This window comes from Vespa mandarinia, chromosome 4 (assembly GCF_050613455.1).
Source record: "Vespa mandarinia isolate Hongniang chromosome 4, ASM5061345v1, whole genome shotgun sequence".
In the NCBI taxonomy this organism is placed as follows: domain Eukaryota; kingdom Metazoa; phylum Arthropoda; class Insecta; order Hymenoptera; family Vespidae; genus Vespa; species Vespa mandarinia.
The window spans coordinates 4,387,501-4,412,500 of NC_140813.1; the positions used below are offsets into that span (position 1 = coordinate 4,387,501).

At 36.9% G+C, this 25,000-nt stretch overlaps 1 protein-coding gene across 4 annotated transcripts in view; it reads right to left on the minus strand.

Annotated features, from left to right (window-relative positions):
- LOC118445820 (homeotic protein ultrabithorax-like) overlaps positions 1 to 25,000 on the minus strand; it is a 302,310-nt gene that overhangs the window by 177,114 nt on the left and 100,196 nt on the right. For all 4 annotated transcript variants that reach the window (XM_085656705.1, XM_035875768.2, XM_035875767.2 and 1 more), the window contains one exon: positions 17,297 to 17,704. In XM_085656705.1, the coding sequence (XP_085512831.1) occupies positions 17,388 to 17,704 (317 nt within the window). In that variant the 3' untranslated portion in view covers positions 17,297 to 17,387. The remainder of the gene's footprint in view (positions 1 to 17,296; positions 17,705 to 25,000) is intronic.

Below are 25,000 nucleotides of genomic sequence, written 5' to 3' on the forward strand. Positions count from 1 at the left end.
GCGTTGTTAGAATATTATTTAAATAATATTATTATGCGCATAAACATTCAGAGAGATCGTTCGAGAAAATTAAAATAATTCTTATTTAAAATTTCAATAAGATTTTTGGTATTCTATATAATTGCCTTTGTATAATATAAATATATATGGTCCTTTTTATTAACTTTGATGATTATCGAGTTATAATTGTCTTTTATATTCCAATGAATAAACATCGACAATCTCTCTCTCTCTCTCTTTCTAAACGTGAAAACTTATAAATTAATACTTTCGATAATTTTATAATTATTTAAATAATCCTTAATAAACACGGAGTATATTAAACTATTATTTAAACAATAGTATATACGTTTAAACATTAAAAAGACTAGTAATACTCGAGAAACTTGAAATAATTTTAATTCAATATTTCAATATTTTAAAATTTTCAACTTGTGATCATTCTTAACAATATTACGATGGTCATAAGACACGATCAATGGGAAATAAATGTAATTTTAACATTCGACAAATGGAAATCGTAAACTTGAAAAGGAATAATTAATAAATAAAATTATTTTACTAATAATTAAACAATGTACGATGTATATGAATTATAATGAATTAATATTTAAATAATAAAATATTCTTAGCTATATTACAACGATCGTAATAATATATATCGAAACTTGTAATATGTTGAAATTTTATGCGATGCAAATATTACCGAACGAATAGCTGGATAATTCAATGCTAATCCAAAATTTTTTCTTTTTAATTCTAAATATACGTAATAAATGTCTAAGTAATTTTTAAATTACTCACATTTTACATTATTATTAATAGTTTAATAAATAAATGATTAAATATAGTAGAATTCTAAAATAATTTCTTAGAGCAACGAATAGTAAACTTTTGTATCGCACTTATGTTCGCTGTTATTTTTATTTATTCTTATTTACATTTATTAATTATTATTTATAAGTCTCTAATGGGATCCATGAGTGTGGGCCTTTATACGAGCTGCTGTCTCAGCATCGTGTAAAGCTCTTTTTGGGATGAAATATTTGGGAAGGGATTCTTAGATTTTAACCCTTGGCTGAGTCTTTTTCTTTCAATACACAAAAATCGGAGCTTGATTTTGATACTTCAGTTTTCGTCGGGATTCAATATGTTTACTTCTCGTTCTGAGCCTCATCGTTAAAATTTTAATATAATTCCTTAGAGAAACGCATTGAAAAATTCAAAATTCTAATTTCTGTTCTAAGCTAGATGAACCTTCATCATTGCTAAGGACGAATCCCCCATCTCTATCAATTTTCTTCCTTTTTCTCGATTTCTTTTACCTTTCTGTAACTCACCTTTTTTTCTTTCCTATTAAATTTCTTCTTTCACTATTCTTTTCTATCTCCTCTTTTTTCTTTTTTCTTTTTTCTTCTTTTTTTTCAGGCTGGACCATCGAGAGAAGGGCCGTCGAGGGAAGGACCATCGGATAGGGCCCTTGAGTGTGGGCCCTTGGGATGGGACATTGGGCGGGTCTTCTTCTTTCAGTAAAGAAAAATCGAGCTCGAATTTTGGTACTCTGGTTTTGCTTGGGTGGAGCGATATTTAATATCCTCCTTCTCATTCTGAGTTTCGTCGTTGTTATGTAAAGCCATTCCGATTTTATTTTCTTTTCTTTCTTCGGTTTTTTTTTTAATCTCAATTTTTTTCTCTATCTTTTCTTCATCTTCTTCATCTACTTTTCCAAAGATCATTGAGGAATCATTGAGACATAGATTCATCTGCGATCGGATAAATCCGATGTATCGTCGAATGGTTTCGATTCATTATCGATTTTTTATACGCGAGAATATGAGAAGGATAGAGAGAGAACATTTGCGCGCGTGTCCGCGAGCACAGACATGGGTGTTCATGAACAGGATAAAAGATTCTACCTGTGACTTAGTTTTATTTGTTCGAAAATTCGATTAGATTACTACGCGAAAGTGGATTTTATAGAATAGAGTCACCAGATACACTAACCTCCACGTGGTGAGATCTGGGTTGGTAATATTACTTGTGATATATCGATATCTTTTAAGATACAAGTACAAACGAGCGAATGACTGCACATTTCAAAACTTCTCCATAATTTTTTCAATCTATAATTTCAATTGATTTAAATTAATGTACTTACGATTTATATTTCTAATTATATTTGAACAGATAAATAGATTGAATAGAATTCTAATATAATCTCATAGAGAAAGCCATTGAAAAATTTTAATTTCTTTCAAGTTATAGTGCTTTCTATGCTTTCTATTCTACTTACATTCACTATCATATCAGTATATTTCAAAATTTAAGATAAACATCAACAAATTTTCTTTCCATTTCTTCTTACTATTATTTTTTATATGTTATATTTTGTATTCTTATGCAAGTAATATAGAAGTTAATAGCTGATTAAATACGCTTTAATTATTTGCATAAGTTTATACGATTAAACAAATACTTTCCAATTAATCCATTTTTAGAGAAGTATAATCTGGTATATGAATTTTTTTTTTTTTACTTTTGTCAGATATTTTTATTACATTTAAAAATTTCTATCACACATTAATTTGATTGTTAGATTACGCGTGAGAGCAGTATAATCAATACAAGCTTATACAATAGGTTTATAATGTTTTCTTCTTGTTATTTTATAGTTCATATTTTTTTTATACCTGAAGTCATAAAAAAAAAGAACGAGTGAAAAATATTGGACACCCTTAAAAAGGTACGCAAAAAACTTGTTTGTCCTGAGCCTCTTGATATGCGTAGCTAAAGAAAACTGCAAGTAGAAAAAAAAAAGATGAAGAAGAAGAAGAATAAAAGAAAAGAAATAGCAGGAAGATCTTAAACTCTCTCTCTCCCTCTCTCTCTCTCTCTCTCTTTTCTCTTTTTCATGGAGAAACGAAATTCATTTTCGTAGCCATTTCTACAGGCACCACCCTTTGTACTTTTCCCTGGCAATTTTTTTTTCGATGCTTTGTCTTGTCAAAAAGAATCTTCTCGTTCACATCCATCGTCCCTCTTTTGTGCGGAATAATTGGATTTTGGTTAGTAAAAAGATTGCAGTCTGAGAGAAGAAGACGTATCGACGTTTCCTCCTCCGTAAAATATATTAAATTTTCATAAATTATCATATCGTATTAGTTTAAAAATATTATTATTAGAAAACATAGTAAAATTTATTTTTATAGGTATAGAAATTTTACTCGGAATAAGAATTTATATATATATATATATATATATATATATTTTTTTAGAATATATATATGCATATATATCGATACTATTGACATTTAATTATTGTTGATACATATATACATGCATATCGATACAAATATTTGCGTCAATTATCTTTCAAAATTTAAATACCTACTATCAATGAATTTATACGTTTCTATTTCGAACGATATCACGTCGCGTAAAAGTTTACGTTTTTGCGTAAACCATCATATGAAATTTATAGTAGACGACGAGTTCTATGGCATTAGATAGTGGCGAACTATAATTCAAAGATTACCGAATCCTTATCATTTCTAACAAGAACGATAAATCGAGTGGTGAAAAAGTTTTTTGGATCTTCTTAAAGACGTGCACGTAACGTTGGCACGATTATGCCAGTCGTCGACATTTGTTTGTACGACGACCTTGTATATCATACAGTTTGCATTTCGGCCTAGAGTCACTTTGCCTTTCCTTCTTCTCTCAGAGTTTCTTCGATTGTAGGTGTATCCACATCTACATTGCTATGGACACCAACACCAATATACATTAAGTATATATATATATATATATATATATATATATATATATATATATATGGATGTACATGCACACGTATACCTACACGCACTAACGGCGCTTCTTTGGACATTTATCAGGATTTTCGAAGGAGCTAGAGTTTTTAAGCCGCAATAAATTTCCATCGCGCGCGCCTGCGCGTCGAGAACGTAACGACGCTTAAATCTCGTAAAAACCGAAGGAACGTGATTCCGCGAGACGACTCGAGGGAACATAAGGCCTTGTAAGAAAATTCACCGTCCGGTGATTCGGTTTGATTAGATTTCAAAAAGAATGTTAAGCTTAATACTTATGCGCAATTAACATTAAGTTTTTATACGTTATCTTATTAAGATAATTATTATTAATTAATAAACGTCAGATAATATGTTATTATGTCAATTATCGATGAAGACAAAATATATCGATTCCTTTATTTCATTGTATAAACCTATAAAGTATTTGTTTCGTTTATTCATTTTATATCTTTATTACAATTTTATCTACTACTTTTAATTATCCGTATAATAACGTTATCAGGTAACATGCGGATATCGTAATGAAGCATATCGAACCAAACATCTCTGATAATAATTTCACAGGATCGTTGTATACGCAGGTGCTCCTTTCAAACTTATAATAAATAATCTCTTTACTACTCGAAGGACTCGTTACGGGACACGTTATTCGCTCTTGTAAAACAATAACGAAGATAAATTGACGAGTCTTATTTCGAACGATAAACGTGTACGACATACCTACGCCATCTTTCTGTATGCTCTTGAATCGAGCAAAAGAAGAAGATACGTATAAAATAAAATAAGAAGAACCTTGTAAAATCGAGCAGAAGCAGGAACCGAATACGAGTTAGGTATATCTACATATATTCAGCAATGTGATTAAGGTTTAACGCATACGATATGAGGGGACGTAGAGACTGGACAGTCATCGTTGTTATAAGCGTTGTCAAACAAAATCTCTCGGGGGCTTGGTGCCGATGTAAATAATTCTACATGGTGGATGGAACCGACGGGATTCCTTCATTCGACGTGATGCTCGCTCGATTCCGGACTTGGTAAAAAATAAATGAAGCTGACGCGTACGTGCAGAAACGTACAGAGACCGAAGGGGTAGAAAGAGGGAGAAAGAGAGAAATAGAGAGATAGAGAGAGAGAGAGAGAGAGAGAGAGAGAGAGAAGGGGGATGAGAGTCAAGCACGGAGCGGTTATTATCTATCGCTCTCGTTACCACAGGTTGCTCGTAAACCGGCCGCATCGGTGGAACGGGCCGTTTGCTTGGGTTGGAGTGCACTGGCATAGGTAGTAGGTAGATACCCGTACTCATATCGTTCTCGTCCTCACCCTCGTCTCGTACCAATACTAGAACGACCCACTCATTCACTCTCTCTCTCTCTCTCTCTCTCTCTCTCTCTCTCTCTCTCTCTCTCTTTCTCCCTCTACCTCTCTCTCTCTCTCTCTCTATCTCCTCGCTACTACTCACGCAGAATATCGTGGGAAGTACGAATTGACGGCCGTGTCAAGGGGGTTGTTGTAAAACCTCTGCTTTCGCTTCGTCCTTTCCATACCACGAATACGATCACTTGTTATACATGCATACATATATCTCGTTATATACTTTACCTATACACATATAGATCGAACCTTTCTTTTAAAGCATTTAATTTCTTTTCCATTCATTGATCTTCCTTTTTCCAGTACTCTCACGATTACTTCCGGAAAGAGTAATAATACGTTATTACGTTTTCAATTGCGTATCTCTTATTCCTGTTAATAGAATATTCGTCGATATTTTTTATTAATTATTATTCTGAGGAATAACAAGTCGAATTAATCAAGACAAAGTTTATGCTAATAACTTGATAATATAAAACGAAGAAAAAGAAGAACGAAGAAATAAGAAAGAAAAAACAGAGATTTCTCCAGTCGTGTAAAGAAAAGAAAAAAAAAATTTTTGTAGGGGATTCTTAACGTAGAAAACAAATAGGTAGTAAAAAAAAAAAAAAACGAAGCGCAGATTGAACCATAGCGATGATGGCAATCTTGACTTCGAAATTCAAGAGAATCCAGTTTGGTCTACGGTTAAGAAACGTGCGAGAATCGTCGGATCTTTCAGAATCGGCCGAGTTAAAAGAAAGAAGATAAGGGATCCGATCGGATTGAGATCGAGGAGCAACTTTTTTATGAGGTTAGTGCACGAGCGCGAATTGCGCGTAAACCCCTGCGGGGCGACAGCGCGGCCGTCGCGACAGGGGGCACCACCAACACCGCACCACGTGATATTGTGCGGTGTGTACTTGCTCCGAGCAGCCGCTGCACCAGGAACCCATAAATCTTTGAGGATATAGATGGCTCTAGTGTCGCGTGAGGTTGCAAGCTACCCCATGCAGGGTACGCCGTGGAACGCCCTCTCCCCCCTACCCTTACTACCACTCGACCCATACCACTGTCCGACACCCTGCCCACTTCTCTCTCTCTCCAGTAACCAACCGTTCCATAACCGAATTACTGGAATCCCACCTTCCGCCACCGTCGACCTGAAAACGTTGAATTTTCACGAAAGAATCCACTCATAATCTTTAAAAATGTCTTTACTATAGCAACGTTCGATCTTCCTCCGCAAATTCTTACCATTTCGCTCAGGCCCAATTATATCAATTTTTTCCGCGAGAAATATCAAAACAGCTAATATAAATCTTAAGGTTGAATGCCGAGTATATAAGAAATATACAGTGCCGTGTATAACTTTAATAATATTGTCAGAATGTTATTGCGAGGGCTGTCCGTGAATAATTGAATTGTCGAGTAACGTTTGAAAGCAGCGCACACGGACGGTGCCATAATCGATTTCCAACGAGTGACGAGCGAACAACGTATCGAAACGACGAGGAAAGAAAAGGGGCTTGGCACCGATCTCGCTCTCGTGCCCCCGCAGTGTTTACACCGCCGACAACGCCGACGTTCGCGAATGTCGGAAGGAAAATATTACCGTATCTTTTCGTGACACGGAGTGATATAGCCGAGTGATGCATCGCTTTAGATATATCGCATACTCGAAGCCCAATAGTGGGTGTTGTATCAAGTATTCGAGATATCTTCGTGGACGAAGGTGCTGATCCGACGGCTCTTAACGGTCAAGAAACTTTACCTAAATCTCTTGCCGATTGCGACGTCAAGGACACGTGGCTTCCGATGAGAATTCGCTTATATGTACGATCTTAAAGATCTTACGTATTATTCCAAATGAAATATCATAGATAAAAGTGATAGATATTAATCTTTCCATTTTATCTTAGTAGCTTATTCTTTTGTATTGCTTTTTATTCGACTTATCATTTTCGAAGAACAAATACGATATAAATTTATTTCTCGGTGATATTCAGAAATAGAAAAGGAACGAGGAATTAAATTTGGTACAAAGAAGAGTTCGATATTGTCGAAACTCGAGTATATGATGACTGCTCGGAAAGAATGCAAAGAATATCTGGCTTTAAGTTCACTCGGAGAGAGCGCCCTGCCGCGCCAGAACTGCATGTTGGTACGGATCCAGTGTGGGAGTAAAACGAGCAACGTGTAGGTACCTACGTAGAAGAAGGAAGACGAAGCGCGGCTCGGTAGTGTACGCGGGTTCGGGGGCCAGAAAGCCAGAAACCGAGCCAGCCAGCCAGCCAGCCAACCAACCAACCAACCAACCAACCAACCAACCAGCCAGCCAGCCAGCCAGCCAGCCAGCCAGCCAGCCAAGCCAAAGCCAGCAAAGCAGCCAGCCAAGCCAGACCAGCCAGTCGAGCCAGAGAAAGGAGAGAAAGAGAGAGAAAGAGAACGACACCGATGATGAATCACCCGACAAGTGTGAGCAAGAGAACGGAAAGAGAAAGAGAGAAAGAGAGAAAGAGAGAAAGAGAGAAGAGCAATAAGAGGGCGCTACGCAAAAAAGGATCCACGATGGAACGCGCTAGAGCGAGTCGCTAACTGACTTATCTACACATCACGGCCTCCAAAGTGGCTCGTGCGTAATGAACGCCTTAAACTTTGCGAAACTAACTTTGAATCAAGGAAAATACCCGTTTGGAAATATTGATGGCTTATTGAAAATTCATATCTCATTTGAATCTATTCTATTATATCAACGGGTGTTAAAACTTGATTTAATCTTTTAACCATTCAGATGTCTCGTATTTTTCAGTATAACGTTAATCTTAATGTTGTAAGAATTTGTCATCGTGAAGCTATTATAAAGAGCGCGATCACGATGAAACATTTGGAATAAAAGAATCTATTTGAAAGAGAACGGTGGACGAAGAAATGCGGCCAAGTTCCGGTTGTTTGAAATGATATCTAAATATATATGTAAGTCGATGGATGACCCATCACTTTTTTTCTTCCCACCTAGTAAGTCAAACTTGGCAAGTAGATAACGAAGCAAACGGAATTTATCCAATCGACGATGAGAAAGCTCGGATCATTCCCGTGGGTATGCCAAGGATAAAAGCCGAAGGGTCGAGTTTACCATTGCTGAGGAAATTGACTTGGTCTTGGCGAAACACAAAACGACGAGTTTCAACTAGTGATGGTGATGGTGGTGGATGGTAGAAGGTGGTAAAAGAACGCGGAACCAAAAGAACTCGGCAGTATCGTCAAAGAACGAAAAGGACACGTAGTAAACGTGGTATATATGAACACACCAATAGAGTTTATATAGGAGTTGCATTTGCTCGGTCACGGGTAATGGTTTTACGAGCGTCAAGGGTGATATAAAGAAAATGAAAAACACACCGACGCTACTGGCAACATGCACAGCCACAGCGTATATAACTAACTACGTAGTGTCCTCCTCGACGCCTCTCTCACCCTCTCCCGCTTGCCTACCCTTTTCCGCTTCTGCTTCTTAACTTCGTATAAGCAAGCTCGGAACCGCGCCACCTCGAGATCCTCGACACTTTCAACGCAACTCCCCGCGGGGTGTATCACAATTAGCTGTCCCGCCGTTCTTAGAGCACGTCTCTCGATGAAAGCGCGGGGACTTCTTACTAAAGCTTTTCATCGTATTGCAAAAGAATGTTACGCGGCTGAAAGTAAATTTAAATTCTCATGAAATAATAACTTATCTCTTGGCAAATTTTCGATCGTAACAAAATCCACAAAGTGCCTTATTACAGCGACAATATTATATCGAGGAGAGATAGGAAGAAAATCCAATAATCTATATTCATTAAGTTATATGATGTTAATAGGACCATTAAATTTTTTGTTACCATTAGATTTCGATATTTTTAATAATTAAGTATACGATATAGTATAATATAATTAAATTTGTAAAATGATCTCTCTCTCTCTCTCACTCATTCTCTCTTTCTCTTTCTTCGGTTGACGAGAGAAAAAGCTCGCAAGACAATACGCGTAATATATTTTCGCTTCTTTTCATGAGCTTTTTCGAGTCCATGTAGATTCCGCCGCGAAGTGTATCACAATTAGCTCGCACTTCTACCTCCTTCCCCTTTATTCGTTCTTCGTAAAATTCTCTCCCCTTCGCTGTCGTATAGCGGGCAAACTCTCGCGAAAAGTTTAGAAAGCTTATTTCAATATTACGATGAATAAATGGCCCAAGAAAGCCACGAAAAGAAAACTCGATGCGCGTTCGGACGAACTTTTTTATATGGGGGAGGGGAAAAGAGGAAGAGTTGGCCCGTTTATAATTGAAGCGGCATTAACTTTATATGAACACCCGTAGAAGTGATATATCTATGCAACGTCTAGTCCGACGTGTTGGAAAATTTATTGATTAAAATTTGTGCAACGACAAATTTCACATTCGCTCGTATCTTCTGACGTATTATCGATTGGAAAAATTGCTTGTTTGACAATTGTATATTATTATCAGCGAATTTCGAAATCTTTTTTATTTTTTGCTTTATATTTGTCGTGCACACACACACACACACACACACACACACACACATATATATATATATATATGCAAATTTTATAAACAATTTTTTGTAAATATTGCCATATTTTTAAAATTCACTTAGGAAAATAATATAGAAAAGACATAACGATCTTGGAATTGAAACGTTTGATGTAATATCAATGGAATAGAAAGCTTCTTGTAGATTACAAATTACTCGTTATACCGCACGCGAAACTATTATATAATTGTCCATGAATTGAAATGCAACGATGCGATTAACGACACGATACGATCAAATGGACCCCGCATACGGAATGAAATCTTTATCGAGACTTGCGATTAAATAAATAGAAACGCGATAAAGTCGGCGAACGATTTATTTATTACGTGGGCTTGGTCAAGGAACATTTCACTCGTGCCAGTTGTACTTGGGTGGTCCATATAAATATATGAACGGAGAAGTTGGAAACGATCAAAAGCGGATTAAGTGATTCCGCACGGATTAATTTCGTCAATTTCTTTGCGTTGAAGTTACATTTTGCTTGAGACGCGTGCTCTTACGATTCCGACTTTATCATACCGATTTACAAGTTGACAAACGGAATAAAGACTACGGTCCTTAGGTGACAAATGTTAAATCGAATGAATAATTACACATGTAAAAAAAAAACGTATGTGAGCATGTTAACAAAGCAAAATCTTTGAGATTGACATTAATGCTTAGATAACTCTTTCTAATCATATGAATAAATGAGATCCGATAACGAGCACATAGCTTAATGAATAATACAATAATAGTTGCGCAACATTCACAATTATTCGCTTAGTTATCCTATAAATTTACACATAATGATTAATTTTATTAACGATGAACGATAATACATTTAAAAATAAGAATAATTGATGGAAAATAAATAGAAATAGATATGACTTGAGAACTATCATTATTTTTATTATAATTAAAATAACTGATCGTATGTAATAACATTTTTCCTATTTTTCATGTATTTAACATAAAAGAATTTTTTATCGAATAAATGCAAACGACATTATCGTTGATAACGTTTAAAGTATCTACGAAGTAACTTTATCACTTATCCCTAATATCAGATATTAATTTAACTTAACGTAACCATAACAGGTTTTTTAATTACTTCGCAATAAAATGTACCGTTTTAAAAGTTAAACCGATTGGATCGCATCGAAGGAAAATTAAGTGGTTACGTAAGATAATTTGGCAACGTCGCAGACGCCATCACTGCCACTGGGATGGGTGGGTCGTGTGTGTTAGAAATATCCATGGCCGAGAAACGAGATAGAGAGAAAGAGAGAGGATCGTATGCTATCCTCTCTGAGGTTAGTCCGGTCCCGAAAACAGGATAAAAAAAAAAGAAGAAAAGGCTCAAGTCTTAGGTTTTGTATTGCGAGTTTCTAGTTAGCTTGCGTCGTTGCCTCTTTTCTCTCTCTCTCTCTCTTTCTCTCTCTCTCTCTCTCTCGCTCTCTCCTTTTCTATATATCTCTCTCTCTCTCTCTTTCTTTTTCACTCTGTGTTCCCTACCACGACGACTCATCCTCCCCTTCTTCCAAACTTTATCTCTAAGTGAGAGATTGCCTGTGTGCGTGCGAGAGCAACCGACTGAATGAGGGGGAATGAGACAGACAAAGAGAAAGAGAGAGAGAGAGAGAGAGAGAGAGATGAAAAAAGGTAAAAAGAGAAAGAGCGAGAGAGAGAGAGAGATAGATTCCGATGGCGTTAGCATTCTCTGCTTCTCTTCTTTCCCCCCTCCCCTCACTCCACATCTCTTATCCTATCTCTTTCTCTCACTCAGATTCGCCTCTGACTTTCAAGCCCAGGGATTCTGGGAGTTTTTAGAGTGCGGACCCTCATTGTTGTGTAAATGTGGACCAATGGCGCCGGCAGGCCGGGTACTGCTCACTTTTAAATGCTAATACCACCGCGCGAAACCAGATTTCGGGATATTCGTAGCTCGCGGAAGATCCCAGTAAGTATATAAGGAGCTGTTAAATTATCACCGCGAAACGCGGAAATCTTTTGTTTACGTACCCAGTCGTGCCGTTTAGTTCGGTGAGGTTAAACTAAAAGATGGTGTTGCATTCGGATTAATTTTATGCGTCTTTGATGCTCGCTTTACGGCAAACGACTTGGCTCCGTTTGAATGTTAAACTAAGTTCTTCGATTCTTTTTTGAAATGGCGTTGGAATATTTGAAATTTTCGGAGTGACTTCTTTTTTACTACTTTAAAAGTACTTCTTCTTTTCTTTTTTTTTTTTTTTTTATTATCACCCGATACGCTTATACTTATATTCCATATTTACAATCTATACATTTATAAAAAGCAAGCGCAATAAAATAAATTAAGTATTTAAATAATTATCTTATCAAATAAAATAAATATTTAAATAATTATCATATCAAATAAAATAAATATTGAAATAATTATTTTATCAAATACAATAAATATTATGATAAGCTATGGTTTTTTTATAGTGGGGGGGGTCACAAAAAAAAAGAAGTAAAAAAAATATAAAAAAGATAAAAAAAAAAAAAAAGAAAAAGAAAAAAGAAATAGAATATTCAGTTACTACTGGTCATTAAAAAAGAAAATTATTTTCATTAACAATCGCAAACATATTAATCAAATATGTCATGTATATATGCATATATATATATATATTATGAAGATAACCGAGTCATAAGCACGCAATCTAGCGGACAATCGACCAACTCGTAAGTCTCCCCTCCCTTATTCGTCTCTTCGTGGTTATCCCTACCAATTTACCCTCTCCACTCATGCCACTAGCGTGCAAGTGGACGAACGTCCCAGACGAGCCAGATCGCGCACGGGCGTAGACTTTACGAGAGTTCAAGTGGTATCAGCTAATAATGATGGCCATAAACGTCGCGATAGAATCAACGAAGAAGACTTATTGCCAGACCATTACGCTGCCAGCGAAAGGCGTAAAATGGTAATGAAGTGTAATCAAAACAAATCATAAAGCAAAGAGCCGTGCTACCGTGAGCCGGTAGCGCGCGTTCAAGAATTACAAGACTCCCACTATTGTATAGGTGGATTTAATACGACTGAAAGTAATAAGGCATTTCGTTTGGATACTTTGAAAGCTTAATCTTCTTTAAAGATCTATGATAGAAGACAATGGGGAAGATTTTATTGAAAAATTTCAAGATAATAAATAAATATCTTATACAAATGGATGCATGTAAATACGAGTAATATTAATTTGATTGAAAGTCTTTGTAATATGAAAGAGGTTAAAATTAAAAAAATAAAAAAAGTAAAAAGAATATCAATTGAATATTATCGATAAAAAGTAACTATTAATCGGCAATAAATTTCATTGTAAAATATTATGATGATAGTTTCATCGATGAAAGAAATACGACAGTTGGTTCAAGATTTTTCTAGGACGAACATAAGAGGTAGGTCAGGGTCTGATTGCAGGAAGGAAGCTGTTAGGCCCGGTTAAAGTCGTTAAGCCAAGTTTACGAGGTGTTACCGGGAGCGTAACCTGTAAATCTCAAAGGCAGGCAAGAGAGCGCGCGTGCCAGTGGCCGCCCTTGGAAAGGCTGCGGAAGGGGTAATGGATATAACGGGGAAAGGGGAAGGACCGGAGATGTTACAGTCGAAGTAAGACGACTCGAGCGCTATAAATGTTTTTATGGATCGTAAAATGTCTTCCTTTACAGCCAATAAAGAGCTCGTCCCACTGTTTGACGAACATCTATGTCAAAGAAATAGAGAGTGAGAGAAAAACGATCAAAGTGTTTCATCGATCCATGGAAATTACGTTTTATTGGATAATAAAATCACGTTACGTCGATCCTTCTTTTCTAATAAAAATGTCACTTCCTCTTTTATAACGCTATCGATATAGACAGTAGGACGAATATATTTAAGAATCAGTATAAACCTTCTCTCACGTGCATTTTAGTTTCCTAGCCATTTATGTTACCACGTCGATAAAAACAAAGTATGATGCGCTTTACGGAAGATCATCGAACTAACAAACTCGATTGCCAACTTAGTGGATAGAGCGCGTTTGTAAATTTGTGTTTACCCATTGAGAGTCGGTAAAGTAGAGCGCACAAATAAATGTTGATATACCGTTGACCGATGCTGCCATCTGGTACTGTTGGATCTAGCAAAGAAAGTAGTGCCCGCGGAGTGTTACATCAAAGCTGCCGCTTTCAAAATCTTCTTTAAATTCTTATCGTACTGGAATTGTTAAATTATATTAAAAGTATATAACGATATATGTATTATTTTAATTAGAATTATTTAATATACGTAACAATACTGTTATTACGAAGAAAAAATTTAGTAACGAATTAAAGCGACAAAATAGTTATTTTCCTTCGTCTCCGCCTTAACCACGCCCACAAACTTGTGAGGATGAAGCAGCCATAACTATACCAGAGGTCGTTAATTCCGTTAGATGGCAGTGTCATACTATGGTTACGAATTACAATATTATATTTAGCGCGCTATACAAATTTTTATAATAAGATTAAGAGCAAATCTCGTTAAGGTCTTATTTACCGTATCACTCGATTTTATGGAATTTAATGTTCGGTGTACGTTTTTAAATTCAAATGCCTTTTTTTTATATTCGATTAAGTTGATGCGATAAAAGAATTCTTTTATTATCATGCTTTACAATGATATACATTTTTATAGTGATATTAAAACAATGTACTTCATTAACTTTTAGATGTATTCATTCTAATTGCGTTTTTATGTTGAATCGAAAATTCTATTCTTTTTTTTTTTTTTTTTTTTTAACTTAATATTACTCGATCCTGTTATACGAAAAAGATGCGTTTATTTGCATTCTTTTATTATAATAGACGAATGATAAGAGATACATGAAAATACGCTTAATTTCAATAAATTTGTAAAATACTATATTAATTACGAATGCATGGAATGAAAAATATATTACTTATAATAATTGTTACGATTAGTTAACATTTTGAATATTAATAATTGAAAGAATTCACGATACGAAAAATTCTTTAGTTACGTCCACGCACATATGGTGATACAACAATGGTGATATAATGTTTCAATTACAGAATCAATGTCTCAATCATCGAATCCTTTTATAATCAATCGAACTTTAATAACGTCGAACGATTTAATTATATAGCCGTATCAGATAAAGTAAGAACTCGTAACATAACGTTTAGTAAGTATTATTCGTGAATTTGATGTCGTCAATTAAATAAATAACACTCCCGGCCATTTTAAATAAATATCGTCCTCGAAGCGTTATTTAATTGAGCTCGAACGACCCGTACAATTACAGCGCAATCCAACGAAGTTAATCGAGGAATCGTTCCGCGGGTAATATTACAAATGGCCAAGGGGAGAATTTATTCGAGAAGTTGGCCGTGGTATCCGAAAAAAGAAGAAGATTAAGAAGAATGTTGCTCTCGAACGAATCTCGATTCTCAAGTCCCGCGGCATTGCAACGTTATGACTTTGCGACGACGTTTAGATTTCGAAAAGCAAGTTTGAAAAGTAGCTAACTTTCCATGAATTTACACATTAAATTCTGATCTCTATGTAGGTAACACCAACAAAGTTATTTGCGATTTATCCAAATGTTCGATGATTCGAGAAGCAGAAAATTTCGAGTTCACGAGACACGAATAGATATCTAAATAATTCTCTTTCATTGACTATTCGATGACTATTTTACATTTAGACGTGAGTCGATGAGAATGCTAGATTTAAATACAATGTACCTAGTCGAGAGAATTATTTTCGAGACAATCGACTAACGGCTTTGGGACATCCGCTCTATAAATTTCTTGGATTTTTAGAGGATCGATACTTTACCAATGGGATATCTATACAATGAAAGCGTTTATTCTCTTTAATCGCATTTCTTTCGATAAGATTATAAAAATAATCGTACCTATAACATAAGTGTTTCCCCTTTTCGATGAAGTCCAACAGAAATTCGATATAAAATGAATGGTATCGCGTTTCAAAAGATCTTTTTTTTACTTTTTTTTTTCTTTTTTTTTTTTTATTTTTTCTTTTCTTTTTCGGCAAACGTGTCGTAAAAATCGTACACACGAGGGCTAAAGGAAACGTCGTGAAAGTAGCGAAAAAGCTAGGCCTTTTTTTAACAGGCCATATTGGTGTGCTCGGGACAAGCCATTCGAAGGGTCATCCGTTTTCCGAGAATGAATAGCCGCCCCACGACGAAAATACGAATTATACGATGGATCTTTAGGATAGATAGCACACTGAAAACATCACCTTTTTTTCTACATTCTTTTTTACCTGGACAAAACTTTCTACTTTCTTTTTTTCAACCCCCTATATCCTTTACAGAACGAACTTTCTCTCTCGCCTACTATCGCAACACGATTTTCGAGAAAAGATTTCCTCGAAATCTCGTCCAGACGAAGAAATATATATGTGTATATATATGTATCTCTTTTTCAGGAGTGACAAATGGGCAAGCTAATAGTGAGCTGATAAATATTGATAGGGAGTAAATTGAAACCGTGAAATGCAATTTTTTCGTACGTGTTTTCTTCCTTTAAAAAAAAAAAAAAAAAAAAAAAAAGAAATTATTTTAGATATTAGTTGAGTACGCACAATGTGTGTATGCGCGCAGGTAATTAAACATTTCGATATTACGTATATAATTAGATATGCAAGGAACATTCTTGCTATAAACAATTGAACATAGAGAAATGAATTTTTCAGTCACGTACTAATTGCATCCATATTTGAATGACATTTAAATTCTATTCTTTTATTTTTTCGGAGAAGAAAAGAAAAAAAAAAAAAAAAAAAAAAGGAAAAAAAACAACGTAAATAAAAATGCACCTACAAAGAAATTTTCTTTCGCAATTTTAATTTAAATTGCCCTGCTTAGAATACGTAGAAATGTATTTTTCGCGGATATAAACAGACAAAATAAATATTTCTCATTTTGGAGGGAAATAGGGTGACAAAAATTAAGTTTGCACAACGTTACGGAATACAGACTTACTCCGGCCGGCGAACGCGTCTACCCTTCTCTTAAGAGCATACACAAACGGAATAACTTATGAAATTATGAAAGCACGCTCGCGCGTGGTATATTCTCATTAGATTCGCCGAGGAAACTTATTTCTTAAAAAAGAAAATAGCTGAAAGCGTGGTTGGTTAATGTTCCAACTTGACGAATGCTTTTCCGTTTTGTTTCGCGAACGTTCAAAGAACCATCGTGTGTTAAACTTTAAACGATGCAAAAAGAAAACGATATTAGAGTTAATTTTCTTGAAATTGCAACTCTCATGATTTAGACAAAACATCAATACAAATCCTAACACTTTTTGAGAACCATTGTTGATAAATTATATTTTTATTTTTGAAAATGTAAAATTTCTTAATCGATTGCTCGAAAATAAAGAAATAGAAATGGTGCAAGTACAAAAAAAAATGAAAAAAAAAAAGAAAAAAAAAAAGAAGAAAAAAAAGGAAATAAGAAAGCAAATTAACTACAAAAAAAAAAAGAAACTCACCTTAGTATAGCTGTGTACATTGAGGCGCTAGCAGAGGGTGGTGTGGATTCGCGGTGGGGTGGTCAGGGGGGCTACGGTGTAGGGCGTACCCCTAGTTACCCCCCTCAGGACCCCCACCGCCGCCTTGTTGCTGATGCGCAGCCGCAGCCGCTGCCGCTGCTGCTTTCTGCGCCTGTGCTTGCTTTTCTTGTTCGTTCAATTCCTTTATCGCCTGTATTTCCTTCTTCAGCTTCATCCGTCGATTCTGAAACCATATCTTGATCTGCCGTTCCGTCAGGCAAAGAGCATGTGCCATCTCGATCCGCCTCCGCCTGGTGAGGTAGTGATTCGTGTGGAATTCCTTCTCCAGTTCCAGCGTTTGATAGCGCGTGTAGGTTTGTCGGCCGCGTCTGCGCAGTCCGTTCGCTCCTATAACATTCATCGATAGGGCTATTTCAGCGATATAACATTTCTATATTTGTCTATTTTCATTATTATTATTATTATTATTATTATTATTATTATTATTATTATTATGATTATTGGATTGATCATTGACCGATCTCAATAATATTATTTTAATTAAGATTTTATTAAAGTAATAAATAATAACAAAACGACATTAATTAATTACCATTATTAAAAAGATCACGATTAGATATTCATTAGCGAACGAATTAAATATAAGCTATCCCTAGTATCTATGAATTAAAAATGTCACGACATCGAAAGAAAAGAAAGACGAACAAAAATCTTAGAAACGTCGATGGTACCACGAACGGGAGTTCCTTTGAGAAGTTTATCGCGATACGTGTAAACGATTTTAAATAAAGCTGTGGTGAAGTTGTTCGCAGCATGACTACGACGACTACTACGACTACGACGACTACGATTACGACACTACGACGACGATGACTAGAAGCACGAGAATGATAAAAAAAAAAAGAAAGAGAAAGAGGGAGAGAGAAGAAAAGAGAAAGTAAAAGAGAGTAGAATGAGAAAGAGAGAACGTCGAGCAGCCACTTGGGTACAGTAGCGGAATAAGCTTCGTAGGTGGGGCGCAAGCTCACCTTATCGGCCGTTACTGCCTCGTAAAAACCCTCCCGTTTCACCTCCCCCGCAACGGCACGACCGTCCTAAAGCTACCCACCCCGTCTGACTTTTCTTCTTTCTCTCTCTCTTTCTCTTTCTCTCTCTCTCTCTCTTTCTTCTCTTTTTTGTTCTCTCTTTCTCTCCCTCTCTCGTTCTCTCTCTCTCTCTTTCTTCTCTTTTTTGTTCTCTCTTTCTCTCCCTCTTTCGTTCTCTCTCTCTCTCTCTCTCTCTCTCTCAAGCTACTTCTCTCCATAAGCAGGCAGCCTTTTACGTCGACTCTCGCACATACGGTCTATATCGAGTCGCATAAACGTCTATAATACTATCGTTTACCGACATGCTTTGTACCTACATATACTTATTTTTATCGTCGACACGGTGTACGGCTCGAGCTCGGCAACGAGCCGTCACTTTCCAACTTCTTACCATGAAAAAGATTTTTGAAATAATTTATTACGAGTAGATATCAACTATCTATATTAAAATCACAATATGTATAAAACTTATTCAAATTTTATTTTTATTCGATAATTTATTATTATAAATAGGAAGAAAAAGAAGAAGAAAAAACGTGACATCTCTATTCCTTTCATGTAGTATCATTTTTTTCTTTCATGATTCCCGTAGATCACCTTTTCATAGATCATAGGTAATCCGGCCATAGGTCTCGAAATCATTGGGACTAAAGTTAATCGTACGAAAGCACAGTAGTGACACGAGCACACAACTCTCTCCAGTCCCTCCATTCCTCTCTCTCTCTCTCTCTCTCTCTCTCTCTCTCTCTCTCTCTTTCCTTCTCGGTGGTCACGAATCACGGTAGCCAATAAACGCATCATATTTACAACCGTATCCCCGGCTATCTATGGTCGACGAAACGACCGCTCGCCCGTACGTATCTACTACGTGCCAGTTGGCTGGCGCACAACAGACGCGCCCGCGCTCGTGTGTCGTCTCTCTCTCTCTCTCTCTCTCTCTCTCTCTCTCTCTCTCTCTTCCTCTGTTGGTTTCGGTGAGTAGATAGTATGAGGGAGCAGTGGTCAAACCGAGTTCATATCGGCGCGATGTTTATTATCGCTAGGTAATCAAGTGGTTCACCATCCAAACTCACCCCCTCCTTCCAACTCTCGCTCGATTTCTCTTTGCCCTGAGCAACTTCGCGACTCTCATTCCAGGTTCTCGCGCGCGTCACTTTGCGCACAGCCTCGCAAGCCACCGTCGAGGGAGCAACTCGAATTATGGAGGAGCGTTTATAAGGGTTATTTGTCACACGGTTCCACCGTTTCTCCCGGAGCATGAGCCTTCGACGATTTTCCCTCCCACTTTTTTTCTCTCTCTCTCTCTCTCTCTCTCTCTCTCTCTCTCTCTCTTTTACTCTTTCTTCCTCTTTCCCTGAAAAGGCACCGCTCTCTAGTGGGGAACTCGATGGACTCGAGCGAACTTATAAATAAAAGCACGCCTCCTCTCGTCTCTACCCCAATTAAGCGGCCCTCGTACGTTTCCGCAAAGTAGAAAATGCGACGTGCTTCTCATGCCCTTCCTTTTTCACCCTCCTTACCAACCTCGAAGGATCACGTCTCTTATCGCGCGTGCCTTCCTTCCTTCCTTCCTTCCTTCCTTCCTTCCTTCCTTCCTTCCTTCCTTCCTTCCTTCTCTTCCTTCCTTTCTTCTAGTCTCTTCCAGTTTCGAGGTTTCGCGAAACTTCTCTCTCTTTACCTCTTCTTTGTGTCTCTCTTTAACTTCACCGATTATCTCAGTCGTACAATCGCACGTACAGTCACGGAGGAGTTATAGGATATACCGGTTTACATTTTTAGTTTTATCCTTGGAGACGGAAAAACGTGAGAATATCCCATTTGTTTCTAAAAGTGAAATACTTCTTTCGATCTCCGTTCCATTTTGAATCTATTTTTTTTCTTCATTTCTTTTCTTCTTTTTTCCTTTCTCATTCTTTATTTTATTTTTTTTTTTGCTTTTTTTTTTTTTATTTTTTTTGGGAAACTTATCATACCATCCATCACATTCAATTTTTATCGAATATCCTCGGGATTCTTCTTCCTAAAAAAAAAAGAAAAACGGATCTCTTCTATCTCTTTCTTTCTTTCCCGTTTCTTTGCCCGATTTCTTTCTCAGAGCCTTCTAAAATTCGATCAAGCTCCGCAAGCTCTCTCGCTCGCATATTCGTTCACTCACTTGCTCATTCGGCCCTTTGGGATATATCGAAAAGCGAAACGAAGTTAGGGGAATCCCAAGTTCGCCACGTTCCCGTACTGGCGTAAGGAGAAGCGTGCGTAGCTGTTTAACCAAGGGGGTGGATACGTTTTATGCTGAGCCCGTGAAACGTGTTTCATCCGGAGAGGAACCTTTAGGGGAGGTAGGGAAAGAAGAAAGGTATAGTGAAGGAAAAAGAGAGAGAGAGAGAGGGGGGGGGATGAGAAGCATTCGTTGCGGATGAGAAAAACGGGAGAAGAGAAGAGCACGCGCTTAGGGAGAAGGAAAATATTTCGATCGTTACTCACGCCTTTCTTGAAAAATGCTTCCTCGTATTTCGTCTGAAACTTCAGCCGAACGAAACTTTCGTCCGACGAATTGTTCTTCTTAACCGATGACGTATCTACGTCGAAAAAGTTTTGCCAGAGAGGTGCGAGGAATATGGATCTTTAGTTCTTTTTTTTTCTTTTCTTTTTTTATTTTTTTTTTTTCCTCCTTCCTTCATCTTTTCGAACGAACGAACGAACGAACATATGCTCGAAATGGTCATGTACATTCGTTACAACTTGAAAGAAAATTTTTCAATAAAATTACATGCCCGCAAACTTATGTTTTAATAGAAAATATATTTACTTTAAATTTATGAAAAAGAGATTTGTTAAATTATTAAAAATTTTATTAAAAATATTTGGATATTTTTATGATTTCTTTGAGAATGTAATACAAGGAAGAAACGATGGATGGCCAATGGGGGAGAACAAAAGTTTAAAAAGAAAGTAAAAGATGTACCCCCAAGTATATCCTGATATTTCGCCGAGTAATCAGAAATTTTTTTCAGTTCGCTGGAAATCATCTAGGAAGTTGAAAGGGATTTCTTAGCGAACGGAAGGGAGTTTCGTGGAGTATTCGAGCATAAATGGAAACGCGAGGGTGGGGTTTTGAGGAGTATGGGAAGAGTTTGGCTGTTGCCAACTCTAATAAGAACAGCCAATACGTTGATTGCTGGTGGGGATTTAGCGGTATAACTCTGTTCGCGGTTCGCAAAACACGATTCCGAAGCTCCCTCTTAGAGTTCCCAGTGCTCTCCTTTTGGCCTCCCTTTTAGCTTCCTCTTTGGAACTTGCATAGACGAAAGCTGGTATCATACGCGAAGACCAATCAAATCAAAGTAAGTGAATTGCTCTGTAGCACGAAGAAGAAGAACGTACCGATTTTCTGTATACCTACTACTAAGATGTTCCCTTAGGCTTACGTTCTAAACCGCTCCCTCATGCAACTTTTTGTCGATAAAACCGAATCATGGATCATTCCTTTTCTCATTTCTTGTGAAAGATATATCCTAACTCGATCCTCGGTATATAATCTATGTAATTTAATTTATCCTGTTTGACTGTGGATGGAAGAAACTTCAGTTCAAATTTATTTAAATTTACTTTACAAACTTTCGTTATTCGTATTACAAATTTTTCCCCATTTTCTTCGTACTATCGTTAATATTACTTATTCCTACATCGATACGTTCATCGAGTTATTTTCAATTGATAATATTAGATAACAAAAAAAAAAAAAAAAAAAAAAAGACAAGAAAAAAAAATCATAAAATCATTTAAGAGATTTATATGTAAAAGGTACGAATATGGTGTAACACGTGGCAGTAAAAAAAATCGCACGAGTCGATCTAAAAGTAAATCGTTTCGTTTTCGTAATTAGAACGCTTACTTCCGTCATCGAGAAACAAGAGTGGCCTACGGGTGGCTCCCTTTTCGCGTGTCATAAGTTTCGAATTTCCGGTGGCTCCTAGCGTGCGACACGTCCTTTCTCTTCCCTTTACTTTGAACGTGTTAGAAAAGGTCGCTCAAGTAAAGCTCATACAAGCTCATAGTCCGCGTTCTCGCGGTGCCCGCAACGAAGAGAACGAAGCTCGTACTCGCTAGAGAGTCCCGGAGACACTCGGTATGAGAAACGCGTAGCTACGCAGCAAGATCGTAGCTCAACGTGGGGTATACCCTCTTCCAGCTTCACCAAGGTAGGTAATCCTCTCGGGGGCGTGAGTTACTGCCCGCCATCTCCCGCCTTCCCTCGGCTTCCCTCGCCATTTCTCGTCTCTTCTCTGTTACCTCCCTTTTCTCTCTCTCTCTCTCTCTCTCTCTCTCTCGATCTCTACTTCTCTCACTCGCTTTCTCTTTCTCTTTCTCTTTCTCACTTACTCTTTAGATTTTCTCTTTTCTTCAGAAGAGTCGTCTCCTCCTACTCTTGGTGCTCTCTTTCCTCTCTTAGGGGCTGCTGCCGTACCCGAGAAAGCTCCAAGAGAAAGTTAGTGACTCGCTGCTAAAGAAGAGAGAGAGAGAGAGAGAGAGAGAGAGAGAAGGGCGAATCGTAAGACGCCGCCGCATGGCACAGCTGGAGCGCATTAGTCAACCGTAATTAATAAGTTATGTACAGGAGGAGACTAACGAAGAGAGACGAGGAACTCTCTTTCTCTCTCTCTCTCTCTCTCTCTCTCTCTCTCTCTCTCTTTATCTCTATCTCTTTCTCTCTCTCTCTCTCTCTCTCTCTCTCTCTCTCTTTCTCTTGTTTGCTTTACTCTCGTGTACTCCACGTGGATATACGTGCGCGAGGAAAAATAAGCTATGGAAAATCGTAAATAAAGGGTACACCTTTACGACGTGAATAAATTAGGAGTTGGCCGCGGAAGGGGTAGGTAAGCGTCCCCTTTCGCGAGAATCGATAGTCTTATGGGATTCGCCGCGTTTAAAAGACGTCTCGGTCTCCGCTTTCGGCCGACTCGATAAATAGAACGCTTTAAGTCTACGTTGCATTTCGTTTTAAATGCTACCTAATGCTTGTCTCGAATCAAAAGCTTCATCTTATTGTAAAGTCGTTTTTTACGTCGTCTTTTTAAGAAATTAATGAGATTAATGTCACGAATAATTTCAGGACCCGTTTAACGAACCTTTAAATAGTCAATTATCGTTAAAAACGTTCAATTAATGTAACCACTACTCTATATACCGTGAACACCATCGATTGTATCCGTATTTACGTTAATAGGTAAATCAATTTAAAGAAGCAACTTATCCGTTCGCCCATTTATAGCCGAAATTTCACTCGATTGAATTTTATATTCGAAAGGGAATTCGAAAGTAAAGTTGTGTTTCTTTTTTTTTTTTTTTCTTCTTCTTCTTTTATCTACGGCGATCTTTCGTTTCCAAAGTATAGCGAGAAAGGAATCGAAGACGATATCAATCTATTACGTTTGAATCAGAATTGCTTACCCATACCGTTCGAGTAGAAAATTGGAATAGTACTGAGAAAATCCTGAGAAAGTTCATCAGAGGGACACGTCGATGAGAATTGCACGATTTTCTATGTTTTTTTTTTTTTTTTTTTTTTTTTTTTTTCTATGAAATTTATTTCTCAGACAAGGGATATAAATTCGAACGACGGTAGGCATGACTTCGCTTTGTTTTTTGTTCAACATCATGAGATTCGAAAATCATTTTCTTTCTTTCTTTCTTTCTTTCTTTCTTTTTTTATATTTTATTCTGTCTTTCTTATAAACGAGTACTCTCTATATTATTTACAAATATATTAAACTTCGACAGTATCTACTTAATACATCTTCCAATCAACTTATTTTATAGAATAAAGATGATCGATAAAGATAAAGATCACTAGCTTCAAGCTGTCCAAGGATATCGCCAGAAGACGTTCGAACGAACGATCGACCGATCGCAGCCCTAAAACGACGAAGGAGTTACGCGACGCGGACAAGAATGTCGTCCACAGCCGGTAGGATATAGCGTGGCCATAAGAAGAACGAATGGAGCGTTCGAGAATAAGATATCGGCTTTACGTGCAGGCACTTTTGAATAAACGCCTCGGCACACGATCGGCTGCTGCCACGGGCAAGGTGGCGATCGCAACTCCCACGCGTGAAAATCGCCTTTCGAGAATGACAAAAAAAGAAAAAAAAAATAATAATAATAATAAATAAAAAAGAAATAAAATTTTGTCTGCCAGATTTCTTCCTCGAAAATCAAAGGAGTTCACGTAATTTCTTTTATCTTTCAAAAAAATTTATGAGACTATTCGTTGTAGTCGATTTTATAAAAAAAAAGAAAAAGAAAATATATATATATATATATATGTGTGCTTATAAAAATGATTTCAAATTCAAAAGGAAATATGGAAGCAACCGTATAAGATTTTAAAGGATGATTGTTAAGTGCTACCAGTACTAAACTATAATAATTTAATGAAAAATTGTTCATCGAGAAAGCTTGTGACGAAAAAAATGTGAAAGCTCCGAGACGTTGGCGAGTCCATAAATACTCGTACTTTGATGCAAAAATAACTTACGGTCGTACGTTTGATCCTGCTTAATCCGTTAAATCCACGGGATTCGCATTGCCTTACGTGTTG